The 19,142-nt window shown below is 42.4% G+C and overlaps 1 protein-coding gene and 1 long non-coding RNA gene across 3 annotated transcripts in view; both read right to left on the bottom strand.

The window, feature by feature from the left end:
- Window positions 1-219: 219 nt before the first annotated feature.
- Window positions 220-3,150, bottom strand: LOC106015906 (uncharacterized). Of its 2 annotated transcripts, XR_002400462.3 has the most exons (3): window positions 2,933-3,090; window positions 2,247-2,828; window positions 220-1,174 (listed from the first exon to the last, which is right to left on the bottom strand). It is a non-coding gene; the product is annotated as an uncharacterized lncRNA (long non-coding RNA). The 2 variants fall into 2 exon arrangements; XR_002400461.4 differs by lacking the exon at window positions 220-1,174 and having other exon boundaries at window positions 2,115-2,828; window positions 2,933-3,150.
- A 9,239-nt stretch (window positions 3,151-12,389) lies between these two features.
- Window positions 12,390-19,142, bottom strand: part of LETM1 (leucine zipper and EF-hand containing transmembrane protein 1) — a 30,043-nt gene continuing 23,290 nt past the window's right edge. Inside the window, exons 13-14 of the mRNA XM_027455686.3 lie at window positions 17,802-17,940; window positions 12,390-16,306 (exon numbers count right to left, since the gene is read on the bottom strand). Coding sequence (XP_027311487.1) covers window positions 16,157-16,306; window positions 17,802-17,940 — 289 coding nt within the window. The 3' untranslated portion in view covers window positions 12,390-16,156. The remainder of the gene's footprint in view (window positions 16,307-17,801; window positions 17,941-19,142) is intronic.

Genomic DNA, 19,142 nt, shown 5'->3' with positions numbered 1-19,142 from the left:
ATCACTTAAACTGAAAAATAATAAAATAATAAAATAAAATAAAATAAAATAAAATAAAATAAAATAAAATAAAATAAAATAAAATAAAATAAAATAAAATAAAATAAAATAAAATAAAATAAAATAAAATAAAATAAAAAATAAAAAGGAACATACAAGATGCAAGGTTCACTCTTTTGTGTCCACAACACTCTTGAGGTCAATGGCTGGCAGAGTCCTGAAGAGCACCCAGTATTTCGGGATTAGATCTCTGGAAGTTTTTGTTAACGAAGGCTGGGAGGATAGGGTGGGAGGGGAAATTATCTCAGATGTGTGTAGACAAACACTGCCAGCTGATCTGAAAGTGATAAACCCCGCCACCACCCATAGCCAACACCCACGGGCATTTCTCTGGGATTCCCCAACACCAGAGATGCCCTGCAGGCTGGAGGGACAGCAATTTCCAGGAAACGTCACGTTGTGCTGAAACGTGCAGGGCTGGTGCATCTCCAGGGCCCCCTCTTGATCTATGACACCAAACTGGCTCAGTACAGACCTAGTTATATATCATTTGTTTTGGGGCTGCAGTGGATTTTTTGTTATTATTTTTTTTACGTTTAACTGTTTTGAAGAACGCTTCCCTGTGGAACAGAAGTCCCTCTGGAAGCCAACAGGAGCCTTAAGAGCCAAAATTTGCTTCAGAAAATTTTATACTAGCCATGGAAAACCCAGATAATTCCAATTCAGGGAAGAAGCCAATCATTAATTATGGATAAAAGGGGCTTGCAGGGGTAGCGAAAGAAGCCCATGTTACAGACATGGAAAATCTGCCATGCCGACCTGCCCGAGGAAAGTACTTCCTCTGACTCGCGTTTGATTTTGCGGAATCAAAATCCCATCAGACTCCAGCTTTCTTTGCCCTTCCCCCCAGTTTTTTGGGACAGAATTGCAAAATTAAGGGGCTAATGTAGCGCAGAGCAGCTGCAATCTATTTGGATTTTACTGAAGGGCTTGATACTGTCTCCTGAAATCTTACGCTCCACATTGATTCAAGTTGGCTCGGGCAGGAAAACCCTGTCACGCCGGCTGAAGGCTGCCTGGGAAGCCAGTACAGATGGGGCAATGACATACAGGGATGTGTCTTGCCCTAGTGAGAGCCCACGGGGACCTGCTGTGGTTTCACCTCATTGTCCATCTGGGGGGAAAAAAAAGGAAATCCAGCGCTGAGAATAAAAATAAAACAAAACTGTGTGCATCCGTTTGGGCAGAGGGATAAATCCCCTAAAGTTGAGAAAGTTGAGAAATGTCAATAAAACACCCCTAAAGTTGAGAAAGTTGGGAAATGTTGATAAAACACGGCAAAACTCAACTTTTCCTTGGAGAAGGGGCGAGCAACACCGCCTACCTGCACGGAGATATCAGAAGGGAATGCATGACACCTAACGGAGGTAAAAAAAATCCAGGCGGTGGCGGCAGTAACAGAGCTCTAAGAGCAGTTCCTGCCTTCCTCACTCAGAGGCAAGCAGGATCAGAGCATTATTGGGGCCGTCAGCTCGCAGCCGCATACCAGCCCGTGAAGCCAGCGGCTGCGTGTGCAGCGTGCTGCAGCGGAGGCTCCAGGCTTGCCGACGCAGGGAACTTGACCAGAATAGCTATTGCAGAATAAGCTATTCCACAATAACTGCTCTGGAATAGCTCCCTGCACAGACCACTGTCTTCCACAATAAGAGTCATTTTACAGTGGGGATAATTAATACTCTCCTCCAAAGCAAAATAATTGCTCTGGAGTATGCTCTCTTTGATTCCTAAATAGAGTTCAGATGAGCAGCAGCTCCGGAGCAACTCTTATTATATTATTCTGGTCAATCGTGCCTGGTAGACGAGCTCCAAAATCCAAATGTGCCTAATCCATAGGCAGAAAACCCATGTGGTGATCAGGGAAAAGAGTTCTGCAACTGATGAAATTAGGAGTCTGTTGCCCTTGTGGGCACCAAAATCTGCCAAGCACCCACCCCACGGTTCCTGAAACCAAGGGGAATTTTGCTGTTTCAACAGGAGAAGATTTGATCCCAGCCAGCTGAATTGTTTTCAAGGAAAAATGGCTTTTTGTATTAAATTTTTTGATCACTTTCAGATTTAGTTGGGGATATATATTTTTTTCCATTTAATTTCAATATAATGAAAGTATTCCAGCTTTTGGAGGGGAAGAAAGTTTGGACAGAAACACAACTGAGAGGAGCAAAGGAAAATTTAGGGGAAGGGGATACCTTCAAAGAAACACAGCCATGGAAAGTTAACTTGCATATTCCCAAACTGTTGATTCTCTCGGACGTATTTGTTTCCTTGTCCACCCTGCACACAATTCTCTGACCAAAAAAAAAAAAAAAAATCCAAATTCTCTCGCAGAAACTCAGACTTCAAGGACTTGCCCAACACCTTCTGCTCAGTGCTGCCCAGGCCATGCCCAAGGAGCTCACCGTTGGCCTTCGTGGTGTTACAGTCCCACAGTGGCCCACATGAAGCCCTCTGCCCTCCTTATCCCTGTCTTCTAGGAGGAAACCTCTGCTGTGTCAGAAGGGCTGGAGTCTTCTTCCTGTTCCTGCTCGGTGATATTCACCCCAACACAGTGAAAGGCATCTCCCAAAGCAGCCTGGTGGCTGGGGAAGGCGATCTTCCAAATTCCTTTGAAGGTGGTTCGGTCATTTAGCTGTTGGCATTCCTCCAGCCCCTCTCCTGGAGGTAATCCCGTCCCCACAGCTCATTCCCTTCATCCTTGCTACCTTCCTGGGCTCTTGGTTCTGCTCTGCAAGGGAGAATCACACCTCCCTCTGAAGTGACCTCAGGAATGCCTGCAAGATTATTGGGATAAATATATATATATATATATATATATATATATATATATATATCACAAAAGCCAAAACAACCAGCAAACAACGAAAAACATTTTCACCGTTTTTCCTTAATGACAGCCATTTCTTGCTTTCAAAAGTGGCTCAGACTTTGTACTCTGAGCCCACAGGAACAAGCCCCCAGCTCCTCAGAGCACACTGACTGTCCCAGCTAGTCACTGAGGATGTGAGATTCAGCCTCCTTCATCTCCGCCTGCCTAATGTGAAGCAGATGTCTTCTATTAATGAAGTAATTGCTAATTAGCAACCAATTTTTCTCCCTTCCATCAGTTTTCTTCCCTGGTTCATGCACAGGGGGCAGGCTGTGTAAATAAGGTAGGAACGGATTACACATATTGCTCACACTGGCTGTTCACACCACAGACACTGAGTAAGGGATGCGTCTCTGATACAGTGCTTAGCAGAAAGGGGCCTTGACATTTCCCAACATTTTGGGAGACTCTAACAGGGCAAGACATTTGTACTGGGGCTGGCAGAGGAGGGCTGGGCCCAGCTACAAGTACAGCCAAGCTCTCAACAGGGTTTTTGTGAGCATGATTTTGTCAGTAAAACCAGAACTGCACACCTCCGTGGAGCCAGGCTCCCAAAACCTTATAAGCAGAGACCACCGGGAGCCTGCAGCACCTCCCCATCTCCTGCAGGACAGTGTGCGGGGCAGCACGATGGTAATACAAGAGCTACTTGTACAGCATGCAGACTGAGCACCGGGTGGCATCACTGCTGAAAGCTGCATGGGATGTGCCCACTGGCCTTTGCTCACCTTGAATTTCCGCAGGAAACTCCAATTTTTTGCCCCTAAAGCTTTCTGTTTGAGTTGCATCACTATTATTTGACACCAGCGCAGTCCTATGACTCTGGGTCTAGGTGGCAGCCTCTCCACCCATGCTCTAGAGAGGAAATGTGACCCATGGTGAAGATCCCATTTTCCTGCTGGGCGTTATATATGGCCAGGACAACCCTCAAAGCAAAGCCTTGAGACATGTTCCCAGTGCAGCATCCTCATCCCTTTGCTCCCCAGCAGCTGGGACACACCACCCGGGACCCCTCTGCCTGGGACCCTTGAATTCCAGTCCCCAACACTACATCCCAGCTCAACAGAGCGAGAAAATACTTCCCTCTGGGCTCCGTGTTTTAACATGTGACGATGCTTCTGCATGATTTATAGAAAAGGGATGACATTCAAATTCTGCCTGGGTCCCAGCCACCACATTGCATCCTTGTAATGGTTTCCCAATAGAGACAAATTCCTCTTCTGGCTGCCTGACTCTCCTTTCCCCTTTCCCCCGATATCAAGGGATCTTAAAAGCTTAGAAAGCTATAGCCATGCTGATTTTGTAATACACTTGAACTCTTCTTTTGCCTTGTCCTGAGGGGGACTTGCTGTAATTTGGTTCTTGGAAATAATTTCTCCCCTCATAAAACACCCCTAATTGTAAACCTTCCAACGAGCCCTTTACATTAAGATGTCTTAAAGTTTTATTTTAGCAATCATAATAATAAACAACTCCGGTCTTTGCAGGGCTTTTCATCCCCAAGGCTTCCAGGGGCGCCTTCAACCACTGCAAATGGGCTTTGTATGGGGATGGATTCATCGCCTGGCGAAAATGCAGGTGTTCCTGGGGCCACCGCTGGCCCCATGCAGAAAATCTTTGTGGGAGAGGTACCGAGGGGATGGGATAACCCAGGCTCCACTGCTTGGCTGACACGGAGGCCCTGCTGTGGTGTTCAGAGCTGGAAAAAACAGGAATGCTTCGTGTCCTCCACTCCTCCGGTGCCAGCAAATTAAAGCCCGGTGGCTGGTTACCAAGGGACGTGCTGCCCTCGGGGTATTAACCCAGGGGTTTGGTTAATTAATAATTAATGTTACCGTTTGCACCGAGAGGCAACGGAGGTGAGTTGCAAGGTGGGAAATGGCAATTAAATCAAAGGAAAAAAGTCGCTGTACAGGTGGTCAGTGATCACAAGTGGGCTGTCTGGGGAGGTTGTGGCCTCTTCATCCTGGGGCCAAACCCTTGCGTTCAGCTGGACAAAGCCCTGAGCAGATTGCTCTGACTGGTGCAGGGCATTGCACCAGAGACATCCCACGATCCCGTCCTAAATCCTTTTATCCCTAATCTGGGGCAATACCTTAAATCAGGAGCGGAGCTGGTTTAAATGCCTACATCAGCCTCTGGAGGAGAAGGGAGAGCCGGGATTTGAGCAGCAAACGTTCCCAAATGTGGGGGTTCCTAAAAGTAGGGGTTCCCTACTAAAAGTAGGGGCTGTTAACTCACAGCAACCAGCCATGCGTTATCCATATCAATCTGGACCCGCTCCAGCCCCTCGGTATCAGCGGTGGGGAGCATTACCAGAGGCTGGATTCAACACAGTGTGCTTCAGACCTCAGCACCCGCTGCAGCCACCTCCCTTATCCCAAACACAGCTCGGCTGTGGAGCCAGCCCAGAAAGCTCTCGGCGTCACGCTGTCCCACTTGGGCTGCAGTCCCCATCGCTTCCAGATGTTCCCCCGTCGCCCTGCAGCCTCTCCAGCTGCTGCCTCCTCGTTACGCGTGTGTGCACTGGATCGCACCTTCCTGCTTACGTCTGTCCCGAAATTCATCTCCCTGGCTGCAGCCCCACGGATAACTCTTGTGGAGGAGAAATTATTCCTCCCCCCTCCAGGGGTTTGTGTATCCTGTGTGGGGAACGACAATGAGGAAAGCCAACGAGGAAAGGCTTTGAGCAAACTCCCCAGCTGGCCTCTTTCCATCCAGCACCGGGAGCTCAGGAGGTTTATTCGGACATGGCAGCCTTCAGTCCTCGCTGCTAGAGTCCCACTATAAAAAAAACACTGCGAGAGTAAAGGTTTTAGGATCTGGAGCCAGCAAGTGTGGGGCTGGATATGGAGGATGTCGTCATGGTCTTGTTGGCATCATGGCATGTTATATTCAGATCCATTACAATCTGACAATGCTTTTTAACCCCTGTTCTTCCTGGCATCTTAATTGTCTTGTGACACCAATCCCAAAGGAATCCTCACCTGGATCCAGGCTGTGTCTGGATTTAAACACAAACCACTTGGGGGATTATTCTGTTTTTTATAGCCCTTAGGTACCGCTGAGAAACAGTCCCTGTGGCTGCAAAGTGCTTTTAAGCAAGCAGCAGCTCTGAACTGTCAAGGCAGCATTTAAATCATTCTGTAGGGCAGGGAGACCTGGGGCAAACCAGCACAGAAATCTGTAGATCGAACAAAAACCCCATAACCCATCCACTTTGGTCCAAGATCCAGCAAGTTCCAGCTCTGCTGTACAGCAGCTTCGGAACCACAGTGAGCAGCACCACGAAATATGTTGAAAAAATCTGTGCTGCCACAGCTGAAAGCTAGCAAAGGTGGAGGGCAGAAAGCAAGTGATGTGGAGGTGAACCAGAGAACAACTTTTTGTTTAAGGTTTTACCCCACGCAGAGTAAATAATGAACAAGTCATTTATGATTTGTAAGTCCAGTATGTACAAAATCCCATAAGCTTTTCATGGTATCATTTCACGGCGACAGGAATGCCATTGTTCTCAGCATCATCAGCTGCGCACACACCACCGCTTAACCGAAGTGGGGAAAAGAAAAAGGAAAACTTACCACCAAAAATAATGAAAACAAAGATAATTATGGCACTTTAGAAAAAAAAAAATAAACAAACAAACAAAAAAACACAACAGTATTTGGGCATCAGCCAGAAAGCTTTCTGCTTAGACCTGGGTAAGGCTTTCTAAGGGAAGTGTTATATTTTCGATGCAGAGGCTCAGGTCACTGTTTTTAGAACACATCACAGTCAATGAGTTTAGTACTTTCACATATGAACCAACAGCCTATTAATTTTTTTTTTCAGACCTTCTCTAACACCACATGGTGGTTTGTTCACTGTATAATAATTGCACAAATTGCCATCAGTTCCATGGCTGTCATTGTGCTGGTTTCACCCTGAATAACCTCGTGGATTTGGCAAGTGAGACTTAACGATTCCACATGGTGTTTTGTCCGTGTGACCCTCTTGTTTTCATTTTGGTCCTTCCTCCGTACCCTTCTTCATCAGTGTGGTGTTGGGCATCATTCCCTGCAGGCAGGGGGCTGCATGCACAGGAGCAAAGCAGGCTGGAGAAGCAGGGTGATGGGAACATTACGAAGCCAAAGGGTCCTGTGCCCAGGGAGGAGCAACCCCATGTGCCAGCATAGGATGTGGATTGGCCCCCTGGAAAGCAGGGATCAATAGGAGAATCCCACCAGAGGCTGACATAGGATTTCTCCTATGTGACATAGGAGAAACCCACCAGGTGTTAGGAAAATATTGTCACCAGGAGGGTGGTCACACACAGAACCCAGACCTGGGGAATCTGTGCGATCTCCATCCTCAAAGACGTGCAGAACAGGTAAAGGGCAAGGACATCAAAACACAGCCCCACTCTGAGCAGGAGGCTGGATTCAGTGACCACCAGGGGGCCACTCCAGCCAGAATTATCCCGATTTTCCAGTTCATACCCTTTCAACAAGCTACGTTTCTTTAAAACATGCCTGAGTTATTTGAAGCATCACGTCCAAGCCACCAAATCACGAGTGTGTAACTCATTCTTAATGGAGCACACTGGCATTGCTCTTACAACAGCTGGGGGCTTGGTGGGAGGATGTAAGCCCAGGTGAGCAACTTGACCCATCACAAAGGGACCATATCCTCAGCAGGGGCTGGGAGGCACCTCTGGACATGGTGTCAGATCAAGCCAAGGTAGGAGACATCACGCAAGGCAGCTCTGGGCACCTTGAGCAAAGCCTTGGTGCAGCAGAGTTTGTAACAAACACTGCACTCACTGACCCAGAGGGAAGGGCTCTGGGCAGGGAGGACACAGGTCACTAATGGGAAAGTTAGGGAGCTTCTGGAGGAGCTGTGCAGCTTTGAAGTTACACACATTAATGCATAATATGAGCACTCAACAAAGAAAACAGCTTCAGAGGCTTTTCCACCAAGCAAACTGAAGCTGAAATTACAGAAATTGGTGTCAGACAAATTCACTAGAAACAGTTTGGCTTTTGTTACTTGATTTTCCAAGGGCGGGGAAATCATTTATTTTTGTCTTATTAAAGACTCTTTCCCCTCTGCCTTCGTCCACAAGAAAACCTCCACAAACCACAGTGTGATAGCAACAAACCAGTACAAGGGCTGACCAGGGGACTGCAGGCGGCTCTCCTTCAGTGTCAGTTTTTAAACTGGAGATTTGGAGAATTTCTTAGAAACGATGCTGTGTTTTAAACAGGGATTAATTTTAGAAAGTCCAGTGGGCAATTATACTAGGTCAAAGCAAGCAAGCAGTGTCATGGTGACACAAGGAGAGGAGATGGAGTATGAAATGGGGGGAGCGTGGGGACACCCGGCAGCCAGATATGGCCTTGGGGTGACAGCAGCTTCAGGGGGAGAGAATAAGACAACAAGCAGGGAACGGAGCTTGTGAGCTCAGAGCAAGGACCTGGGTGTAAATAAATACGGGCTGGGGAAAAACAGGCATGGGATCCGATGGGAGAAGTCATGTGAATGCGGGGAGGGGATGCGCGCAGCATTTTAGCTGGAAGGCAGAGGATTTGCAATGCTAATTACAAAAAGTGTTTTGTAATTTCAAACCAGATATGAAGCGCCAGGTGTAGGGTGGGAAAGAAGAAGAGCAGTAAGGGAAGAGCAGTGAGTGGTGTGACCCAGCGTGATGCTTGGCACTGCAGCACCCTCTGCCTGGGGAGGTTCTCCTGTCCCATTGCATCCTATCCCATTCCATCCCGTCCCATCTCATCCCATTCCACTCCTGCCATCCCATCCCATCCCATCCCATCCCATCCCATCCCATCCCTCCCCACCAGCAGCTCCGTGCCCGCTCTGGTCGGGCCACGCCACCAAGCGAGCGGCCACCACCGGCCCCTTGAAGTCCCCAAGATCCCCTCACCATCCTGCCCAGCTGGCCTCTTTGCCATGCCAAGGGTCTCGGTGACTGCAGCATCATGCATTTAAAATGTAGCTGGGTTTCTGTGCTAATTCTTCCTCCCCATCACTTATTCCAAAGGTTTTTTCAGACTGACATCCATTAATTATTGAGTTTGCACGTCCAACTCCCAGCTAGCTCATTTCCAGAGCGGGCACAAAGGGTTTTCTAGGGAAAAGGGTGCCCCAAGGGGTTTAGGTACACCTCAAACTGAATCACACCGAGTCACTGCGGCACCGCAGCGCTATTTTTGTTACGGCATTTGGATGCGTAACTCTGGTCACAGAAGGTAGGTCTAAAAATACGGCTGCCCGTGCCTTCCCTCTCAATGCCACTCTTGATTTTGAAGGCTAAACCTCGGAGCAGATTTTTTTTTTTCCCCTGAAATTTTGTGGCTGGTGAAAAATGCAGCTCCCTGTGCTGGGATCCAAAGGGAAGGGTGAAAAAAATTCAGCCACCGCCAGGGCGCACGCTTGTGGCAGAGGAAGGTGAGCGTGGAGCCTGATGAATGCTGCTGCTGAGCTGACACGGACCAAGAAAACACCTAGTGAGATGTGAATTAAAAAGAATTAATGGTAACTGTTTCAGCTCTCCTTCCACCATCACAAAGCAAGGTACTGGGAAACTGAAGCGTAACAAGGACCCGACAAATTGTCCCGGCTTAGTCCTGCAAGTTCAGTAAGGGATGGAGAAAAGAGAAAGATTGGGGTACGGGGAGGAGGGAGAAGAAAAACGTGCTGATTTGCTGACTTCTTTAGGGTATGTTAAGTCTGAGGGGGAAAAAAATCTTATTTTTTCAAGTCTGAAGTAAGCTGAAGAGATTCTCAGGTTTCCTACATAACAGGCTGTTACTTCCCTGGCTACATAACAGGCCGTTACTTATAATTATTGTTACTTATAATAATAATAATAATCCAAATGTCAATTTACTATTAAAAATAAAAAAAATAAAATTCAAAAGACTTATTATTATTATTATTATTATTATTATTATTATTATTATTATTATTAGGTCTTTTGAATAATAATAATTATTTATAATATATATAATGAATAATTTAATAATATTCAAAAGACCTATTATTATTATTATTATCATTATTATTAGGTCTTTGGAATATTATTAAATTACTTTATTTATATTTATATTATGTTTTTTTCAATTTATAACTTTTTATATTATACTTTTTATATTTTTTATTATTAATAGTAAATTGACATTTGGATTATTATTATTATTATTATTTGCTCATCTTCAGCTCTTTTCAGCAGCTCTCCTTCGGGCAAGGCTCTGAAGCCCTTGCCCAGCAGAGGGTCCAAAAACATGGTGAGAAATGAAGGAGAGGGAACTTTGCTCGCTCTCACCCTGGAGCCAGGACAAAAGGCAGGGGGAGGGCGACTGCACAGCCGCTCCCTGCACGCACTGGAGGCTTTGACATCTCGAACTGCTGGCTGCAGCCTTCGCTGGGACATAAATCAGGCCGTTCATGAAGGGCTCTGCTCTGCCAATGCACATAAAGAGAAATACTAGACGGAAAGAGGCAAATCTGAATCAGATCCATCTCTTGCACGGCAAAAAAAATCCTTTACGCCAGTTAGATGAGAGAAACTGATGTTTGAAAACCACAGAAGGTTTGGCAAGTGTAAAATTGTACATGCTAATGAGCCCCCAAAGAATTTTTGACCTGTGAAGGATATTTAACTACTGAGAAAGATTTATATCCAATAATACACAAAAATGGAAGTGAGCACAGAGTACAGGGAATTAGAAACATACTACAAACATCCTCCTGTTCACATCGGACTTGAGAAATAATTCAGGAAAATACCAGAAACACTTTTCAATGTAGAAGCAGTGAGAAAAGTAAGACTCCTGAGCCAGAGAAACTATTTAGTCACCATTTAAATGACTTTTCACCAAAAGGTTTTGCAGCAATACTCCTCTATTAGCTGTAAGACCTGAATTTGATCAAGTCAGAAGTTTTTCCAAGCAGTTTTCCGCATACCCACATTGGCAGCCTGATTTCCACTGCACTGGATTGTAGCAACGTCTCCATTATCTAGAATTTCTAATTAGTGATGTTAATTATCACCCCCCTTGGTGTATATTTGTGGACAATTATCATCTGTAAGAATGGATTAACGCTCATTTGACACAGGGGAAGCACAAGGAAAACTCTTCTTCCCAAGAGGGATCAAACACCAGCAGAGGCTGCCCAATGGTCGCGGTCTCCACCCTTGGGGATGCTCAGACCCAGAGAAGCAGGGTCCTGGGAGCCCAGCCCTGATCAGGAGCTGCACCACACGGCTCCCAAGCAGCCCCAGCTCTCCTGAGGCTTGGATTTGGCTCATGCCTGGCACCTACAAGGACAAGCAGAGCAGCCAGGCTCCCTGCCTGGGCATGGGCATGGCCATTTTATTTTCCCACTCCATGAAAGCAAGAGTTACAAAAACGCACCCTTTTTCCTTTAGAGCAACTGAGTCTAGTTATTACAATCTAAGTCTTCATTACATGCTTAGAAAAGAGAGCTATTTCTTTCATATAACCAATTATCTCAGTAAATCAAAAATGGACGTAGCTGTCTTGGGCACTCAGGACATCATGACAATCAAGCGCACTTGTCAGTGCGCACCTTGAGTTTGCAAACTCAAAGCCACAATTTCCTTGCTAGTCTGCTTTAGCACACTGCTGCACAGCAATCCTATTCGCCCTAAATAAGCCTGTCATTAAAGGAAATTTTAAAGCAAAAGCTTAAGAAGTATCATAACTTGTTCCTTTTCAGCCATTATTTGATATATGGCATTTGGCTTTACGTGGAGAAGCAAAAATCCGCAACCAAACTCAGCTTATTGATTAAGTTATTCCAAAAGCACCTCGAGACAGGAAGTTGTTTTCAGCCATCTGTTGGAATACTTTGACACCAGAAAGTAGATCCACATGTTTGTGTGTTCCCAAATCCTATTTGCAAGAAGCCAGGGGGCTGGCTGCAACGCAGGCCCCTGCAACGGGACCTCTGCATCTTCTGGGCCTGGCTCATCCCTGCTCTGCACTTCTTAGTCCTGAGCACAGCTGAGCCAAGACGAGCACTGACACTTCCGAGAGCAATTCCAATACAAATTATGCTCGAGATGGCTCAGTTATTTCCAAGGGACCACACGTGCACTGGAACACCTTGCTGACTTGGGCTCCGCTTCCCACCCAGGCTGCCAAAGCTCCAGGGAGAGAGGTAACAATAAATCACAAACAGCTTTCTAATGAAAAAGCATTTTGTGGGATGTGCTCAAGGCTTAGAAGCCTGCTGTACACTGAAGTGAGCTCTGTAAAGAACATTAAGCTAACAGAGGAATATATATGTATATATAAATATATATAGGCACACACCACCTGTTGTGTGTCCTCTTCCACCCCAAGCATTTTAGTTTCAAAGCTTATCACCAGGAATCTCATCTGAACAGCAATCGATTAACACTAAACAAAGAAAAACACAAGAAAATAAAGTAATGGACAGATCAGGTTTCAAAATGATACATTTATTAAAACTAAAAGGACACAAGCTCCAATTAACTTAAAAAAATTATATTGCATTATGGCAAACACAGGACCAGTATGCTCAGAGCATAGACAAGAATTTTTTTTTTTAACTTAAATTTATAACATAGACTGAAATTCTTAAACTCAAAACTTTGAATACATACCAAGAACAGAACATGGGATTTTTCTTTTTAATTAAATATACCCAATAATTTCATATAAACAATTTAAAAGGATTTAAATACATGCTGAAGTAGCTGAAGATTAAATGATTAGCAGGATATGTAGATACAAAGTTCAAGAGTTATTTCAGAGTTGTATAAAAGATGCAACTTTTTCCCCCAGACAAAGCCTATAGTGCAATGAGCTCTCTTGTCAAGCGAATTCTCTGCCTGCATGCATTCCTGCTGACAAACCACCTATTAGTTAGCTTTTTGGTACTTAACTTGCAGGCAGGTTTACTCATACATCATGCAATCAGCGATGAAAATCTCAGTAAAAACCATCTTTTGAGATAACACATTGGAAACAAATTTGTCAATAGGTCCTATAACTGTTTTGAAGGGGAAGAAGAAAGGACATCCTACTTTTTTTTTTCTTTTAAACACTCATCTCAATAATTTATTATTTTAGATGGATCTGAAACAACCCCAACAACGGCTTTACTGATTGATTACCCAACTCTGAGCGTAGAGGCTTTGCCTGTGTAAGTCACAAGGTCACCCAAATCCCACACGTCCTTTTAATTATTTAAACAAATATTTACATCTCCTGATTAAATATTCACTCAGGAATAAGTTCTGACCGGTTACTGTACACCTGGAAGTCATCCTTTCTCTGAAAGTACTGTGGCTTCTGGTTTTGGTCAACATGAGAGACAACAAAGCGCGTTATCTGGAGCTAGTCCACAAGCCACCGATCTGCTCGTGTTGCCTGGTTTATCTGTAGAGCTGTTCATGAAGGTTTGAAACCAAGTAAACGTCAATCACTGAGGGCTTCCCAATCTTTCTGAGCTTGCAGAACATGTTAAAGTCCAGTTGTCACGGGCTTCCCTACTTTGACATCAGAATAAAGAGATTTCCCACAGAAATGCCTCGCTACTGATGTGTATGTCACTTAAACTCTTTAGGTAACAGGGGAAAACTGACATTTGTGACTGAAAGCCATACATTTGTGTGTTTTTTTTTTCCTATGTAAACCATTAAAATTTCATCATATACAATGATGAAATTTCAAACCAGTCGAAAAGCTGGAAGTCTTCAGTAACCATACCACAATTATTTCAATTGGAACATTCTTTATAGGAAAAGAATCGGCTACTTTTGGCTCCCTTCTTACTTAATCCATAAATTTATGTGAAAAGTAAACACAATCCAAGAACAGCAGCAATGTGTCTTAAACTCCTGAACGCTACAGTCAGATAACGTACTGTCAGGAGAATTAAAGATGTACGAAACTTCAATTCGTAACGCTTTGAAAACAGCTTTCTCTGCTAGCTCCCTGTTTTCAACTTGTGTGCATTTGAGTCCTCCTCATGCTGAGGCTTTTGCTGTCGTGTGAAAGCTAGCAGACCTTTTTAGCTCAAATAACAAATAACTTCACTGCATCTCAGGAATGTTAAGTAAGTCTGTTATATGCTGTTCTCAAACTGAAGATAAGCAAATACAGAATTTGGGGTACATAAAAGCCCATTCATTTTAATAGTTATTTATACAATGTAAAATTAGTTTTAAAATTTTATTTTTTTTGTCAAGTTACTCTCGCTTTTTCACCTAAGACAAGTTTGGGCCTAAAAAAAGCATCCAGTGAAGTCCTATCTTCAAAATCTACAAACTAACTTTCATGCTGTAATCTCCAAGTAAGTCTTAATTTACAGGAGAATAACCCCCCTCATTTATGGGTACATTAATTGCAAAGTTCATACTGATTTGAAATTTCAGCTTTGTTACAATAATTTTACACTTAAGATATAATTACAGCAATTCTCAGGAGGAACAGTCACATTACCTACCGTAAAAGCAGCTTTCTTCTCAAACTGTACAGAATATTAACTCAATATTTAAACTAAACACTGACCCTTTTTCTAGAATTATTTGTATTGTACATCCTACTGTACACTTTGCTTTGGAAACAACTAAATACAATGGTCCATTATGCAAGCCATGAGACTGTCCAAACTTTTTTGTTCCACTAACTTGAAATGAATTTTTACAAATAATTTAGCCAATCTAGATAAATACTGAACATAGAATTACGATGAAATACATCTGGGAGTCAACATTTTCTATAAAAATATGCTACTACTACTAAAAGCATTAATACTACTAACTGCCCACCTCAATATTGCTGTGTACAGAGACATACGATGTGCTCTCTATAATGTACACAAAATCAAGAGATCCTATGATACTGGGTGAAAAAAAAAAAAAAGATAAAAAAATAACCCTGCTGGTTCAAGTCATACTTGTTGTATTTCATCATAGATTTTAAGAAACAAGGGAAATTCCAGGTTACCAGGAAATATGAACCTCCTACAGTTGGCATTTTGCTTTTGAAACTAAAAAATTTACTCCTCTGGACAGACATTAAAAAGTAAACCTTGACTTACTGTCAGTATTTAATAACACAAAGACAGCAATCAATTAATTAGGAAGCCGATGTAATCAAAACACTAACAATATCAGACATCACTTGCTGACTGCACAGTAAGCAAGGCCATGAGATGAGAGTATTTAAGTACTTTGAATGTACCTGGTTAGTGATTTTATACCTGAGATGACAATTGAGAGGTAACAGAACTAGTTATGGTAAGTAATTGCCAGATGAATAACAACCAACACACCTTCATAATTGCTTTTTTAAAAAATATTTTTGCAAAAAGATCACAACTGACATTTTTCCCTTACAGTTAATTTCATTTCGCTGTTTAGACAACCACTTTATCTCATTTTACTCTGTGACAGATTGTGTTCTGAAACTGTTTGAAAGGCTCCTGTGATTCTAATGCTTTCTTTAGTAATTCATGGACGTTTGAGTAGAAGCGACAACATCTACTCCCTAGTCTTAAGAAATTTAAGGCACCCATAAGAAGCAAACTTCACGGGAAGTTTCAATTCTAGGGAAAAATAAGTCTGATTTTCCCTTCAACAGGAAAAAAAAATCATGAATTCATACAAGTGATTAGAATGTCACATTCTCTGTCAGTGAGGCAACAACTTAGTGATATTTAGTTCATGTAAGGCTCAACCTAATGAGCTACTATTGAAGCCACAGAATCTTCACCAACAGGTTACCAAAAAACGTGGTATTGTGACTGAAGGGAAAGCTTGTATTAAATTCTGAAAGAGCCAGAAGGTAGAAGCAAAGCAAGGTTGGGCCCCATGTAACGATGAAAAGGAAATAAATGAAAAACATCTTTTCATGATCAATACACTTAATTTATACAGCAGACTTGCAAGTTTAATGGATCACTGTACCACAACAATGAGTGCAAATACATGATTTTGTGGGCAGGAACACTGCTGAAGAAGCATATTTTGTTTTCATCTGTATGGAATGACAGTAAATCATTTCTCTGATGAACGGAAATTTCATTCCATATGTCAGAAAACGTATCTACGATTTATTACTAGAAACAGCTTAAAACACTTTCCATAATCACAAAAGCTCAAGTAATATGTAGCCATTAGACACAAAGATATACACAGTTTTGGTTACAATTGGGCTTTGCTTCAGATTCTGAAGCTTAATTCTTTATTTCTGCAGCTTCTTTATCGTGCTTTTCCTTTGCTTTCTCTTTTTCTTCCAGTTTTTCTTCCTTTTGAAGCAGTGCCATAATCTCAGCGACCTGGCTGGTGCCAATATCAATATCTTCTTTGTCAATCAATTCTACTACCTACATGAACATCGAATGAAATTTAAAACAGTATTTTTTTTACATTTTTCAGACATTTTTATATCTTAATTTTTGTTAAGAAAAAACCAGCCACTTCTCTTATATTCAAGAATGGTGTGGGTTTTTTTTTCCAACATGAAATAAATATAAGCTACAATCAGTGCCTAAGACATATCTGCAAATTTTAAAGCAAGTGATCTAAAACTTTTGATCTCGACACGTGATATTTTAGAACATTTGTTAAGACAAACCCACTTACTATATGTTTCAACAGAAAGCTCAGATTCAGTATCTAATACTTCTGAAATAGTATTTAGATAGTATCTGCATTATAGGCTTCATTTTGTTGAGGAGACTTGTACTAAATAGAAAGGCATAAATTTACAAAAAACAACAAAGTAGGGGGAGGGTAGGTCTTTTGGAGAGCAAAATTTAAAAAAATAGTTTAGCATGCACTTCCAAATTCCTTTATACAGCTTTTTGTACAAATATGTTCTTGACACAGCTCCCCAAGTTCTTAAAACTGTCCAGCATTATACGCATATTTCAGGAAGTTCATTTACCCTGTGTGCTAAATGTTACTCAATGCAACAGCTGTTCAGAGTATCAGTGAAGAGAAAAAATGTATTTCAAAAAGCTGATACTGTATTTTTTAGCTGGCCATAGCCTTCTATCTTTAAAGAGGATTTCTGTACAGTACAGAACATCTAAGTTTACCAAGCAGAAAAGGAACAGGAAAATGAAGGATTTGAAATACAGGGGGAACCTGAGAAAGTTCTGCAAAACAAGAAAACAGGACAAAGTGGGTAATAAAGGGTTGTCTAAAAGCACAGTATCGTATACAGAACACAATACCCACTGAGTGGAAAAATGCCTCTGAAAAAGCACTGAGACATTACATTAAAAGAAGCAGAAAGGAAGCAGAAAGAGACAGAAAGGTCAAGTTATCAGAGGCCACTATTGCTACTGCCCCATAGACCCTGTCAGCTTTAAGAGCTGAGCTCACTGACAAAGTTAGTCATTTACAGCGGACCTGAAGTACAACTGATGGTCTGAAGTCTTTCAAGCACAGAAGATACAGGTCACAATGAAATTAAGTACACAAGTAGGCAGAAGATGTCAAGACTGAAGAAATACTGGTACTCCTGAAGCAGATCCAAAGCTCCTTTTTCATTCTCCCTCCCATTCATAAGTAGCATAACAGAATTACCAGATTTTACAGAACTTTACATATGCAAGACAAACCTACCTCTAATGCAGGTAACAGACACAGGGTAAGAATCATTCCCCCCCCCAGCCCTCCAGAAACAACAGCTATACAGGTCCTGGAAATGCTACTATTTATTTTAAAATCTACTCACAATACATCCCCAGAAAACTCATTGGCATCAAGTAAGGATTCTTGAAAAAGACATCAATATGAATTCAAGTCAAAACTGGCGTAATATTTGAAGAATGGCTAGCCTTATTTTCTTTAAATAGTTCATAGACTTACCTTAACAACATTATCTATATCAATCTTGCCATCCTTGTTTTCATCTAGTGCCTCTGCAATCCTAGTTAGCTTCTCCTCTGGAATCTTCTGGATTTGTTTCATCGCATTAATTAGCTCAGCAATACTGATGAGATTCTCCCTAAAGAAGCAGCACAATCTCTTTACGGCAAGCAGTTACTCCAGAAGATTAAAGGTCATAAGAGACAGTACTCAAAGTCACTACACTGCAGGTCACTTGTCAAACATTAAATAATAATTCCTAACCCTGAACAGAATGCAAAAAAACAAAAACAAAAATGAGTTACTGATCAGCAAAGCACTTTTCAAATTAATCTTTATCTTTCCACAGAAATTCACACTCTTGGTTCCACTTGCTTTATTGCACGAATACAGGTGAGAGTTTAGCAGTTTCTGTGCTTCCTAGCCTGTATATCTAACGCCCTTTGCACTCTCCATTTATCAAAGTTGCAGTGTCACACACCTGTCACCCCTGTGGATTTAGGAGAGGTGGGCCTACACAAAACAACTCAAGCATGCAGAAAAAAAGCACAAAGTCACAGGAAAGCAAAAGCTTGACAACTAATTGCTTTTAGCAACTTGGCTATTTCATTAAAACAGGCTTCATTCCCTCATATCAAAGAATACACTCTGTAAAGGAAAGGACTAAATTTCACATTAGAACTAGATTTCAAGTGTTCCCAGTATCTGCTTATTCATCTCATGAAGTTGTCTGTTTCCTGCAACCTGAAACCTCTGCTTGTTTATGCAGTTTTATTAAGGAACCATCTTCCAGCACAGGTCAAGCTGAAATACAGGAGACAGTGAGCGGAATAAATATTAAATAGAAGGGCTTTAATGCTCCATACATGCCCCTAATCTCTAAGCACAGAATGATTTTTATTCAAGGGCCATTTCATTTTAAATGAAAATCAGGTAGAAGAAATTCTTCACTCAGAGGGTGGTGATGCACTGAACAGGCTGTCCACACAAGCTGTGGATGCCCCATCCCTGTCAGTGTCGTCCAAGGCCAGACTAGATGGGGCTTTGGGCAGCCTGGTCTGGTGGGAGGTGTCCCTACCCAGAGCAGGGGATTGGAATTAGATGATCTTTAAGGTCTCTTCCAGCCCAAACCATTCTATGATTCTCAGAATGCCACTAATTATCCTGCACTTTTGCTTCTATGATTTTTCATGGCTACATAATGACTGCTTTGACTTAAACATTAAAAAACAAACCTTTGACAATTAAGCAAATGTTCAAACTTACCATTTTCAATTGCTAACAAATCACATACAAAATTGAAGTTCTCCTCCCCAAAGCCATGCATTAAATAAAGCATAA

This window comes from Anas platyrhynchos, chromosome 4, assembly GCF_047663525.1.
Source record: "Anas platyrhynchos isolate ZD024472 breed Pekin duck chromosome 4, IASCAAS_PekinDuck_T2T, whole genome shotgun sequence".
Lineage (NCBI taxonomy): Eukaryota > Metazoa > Chordata > Aves > Anseriformes > Anatidae > Anas > Anas platyrhynchos.
The sequence above is the reverse complement of the archived record's forward strand: the minus strand, read 5'-3'. Positions and strand labels throughout refer to the sequence as shown.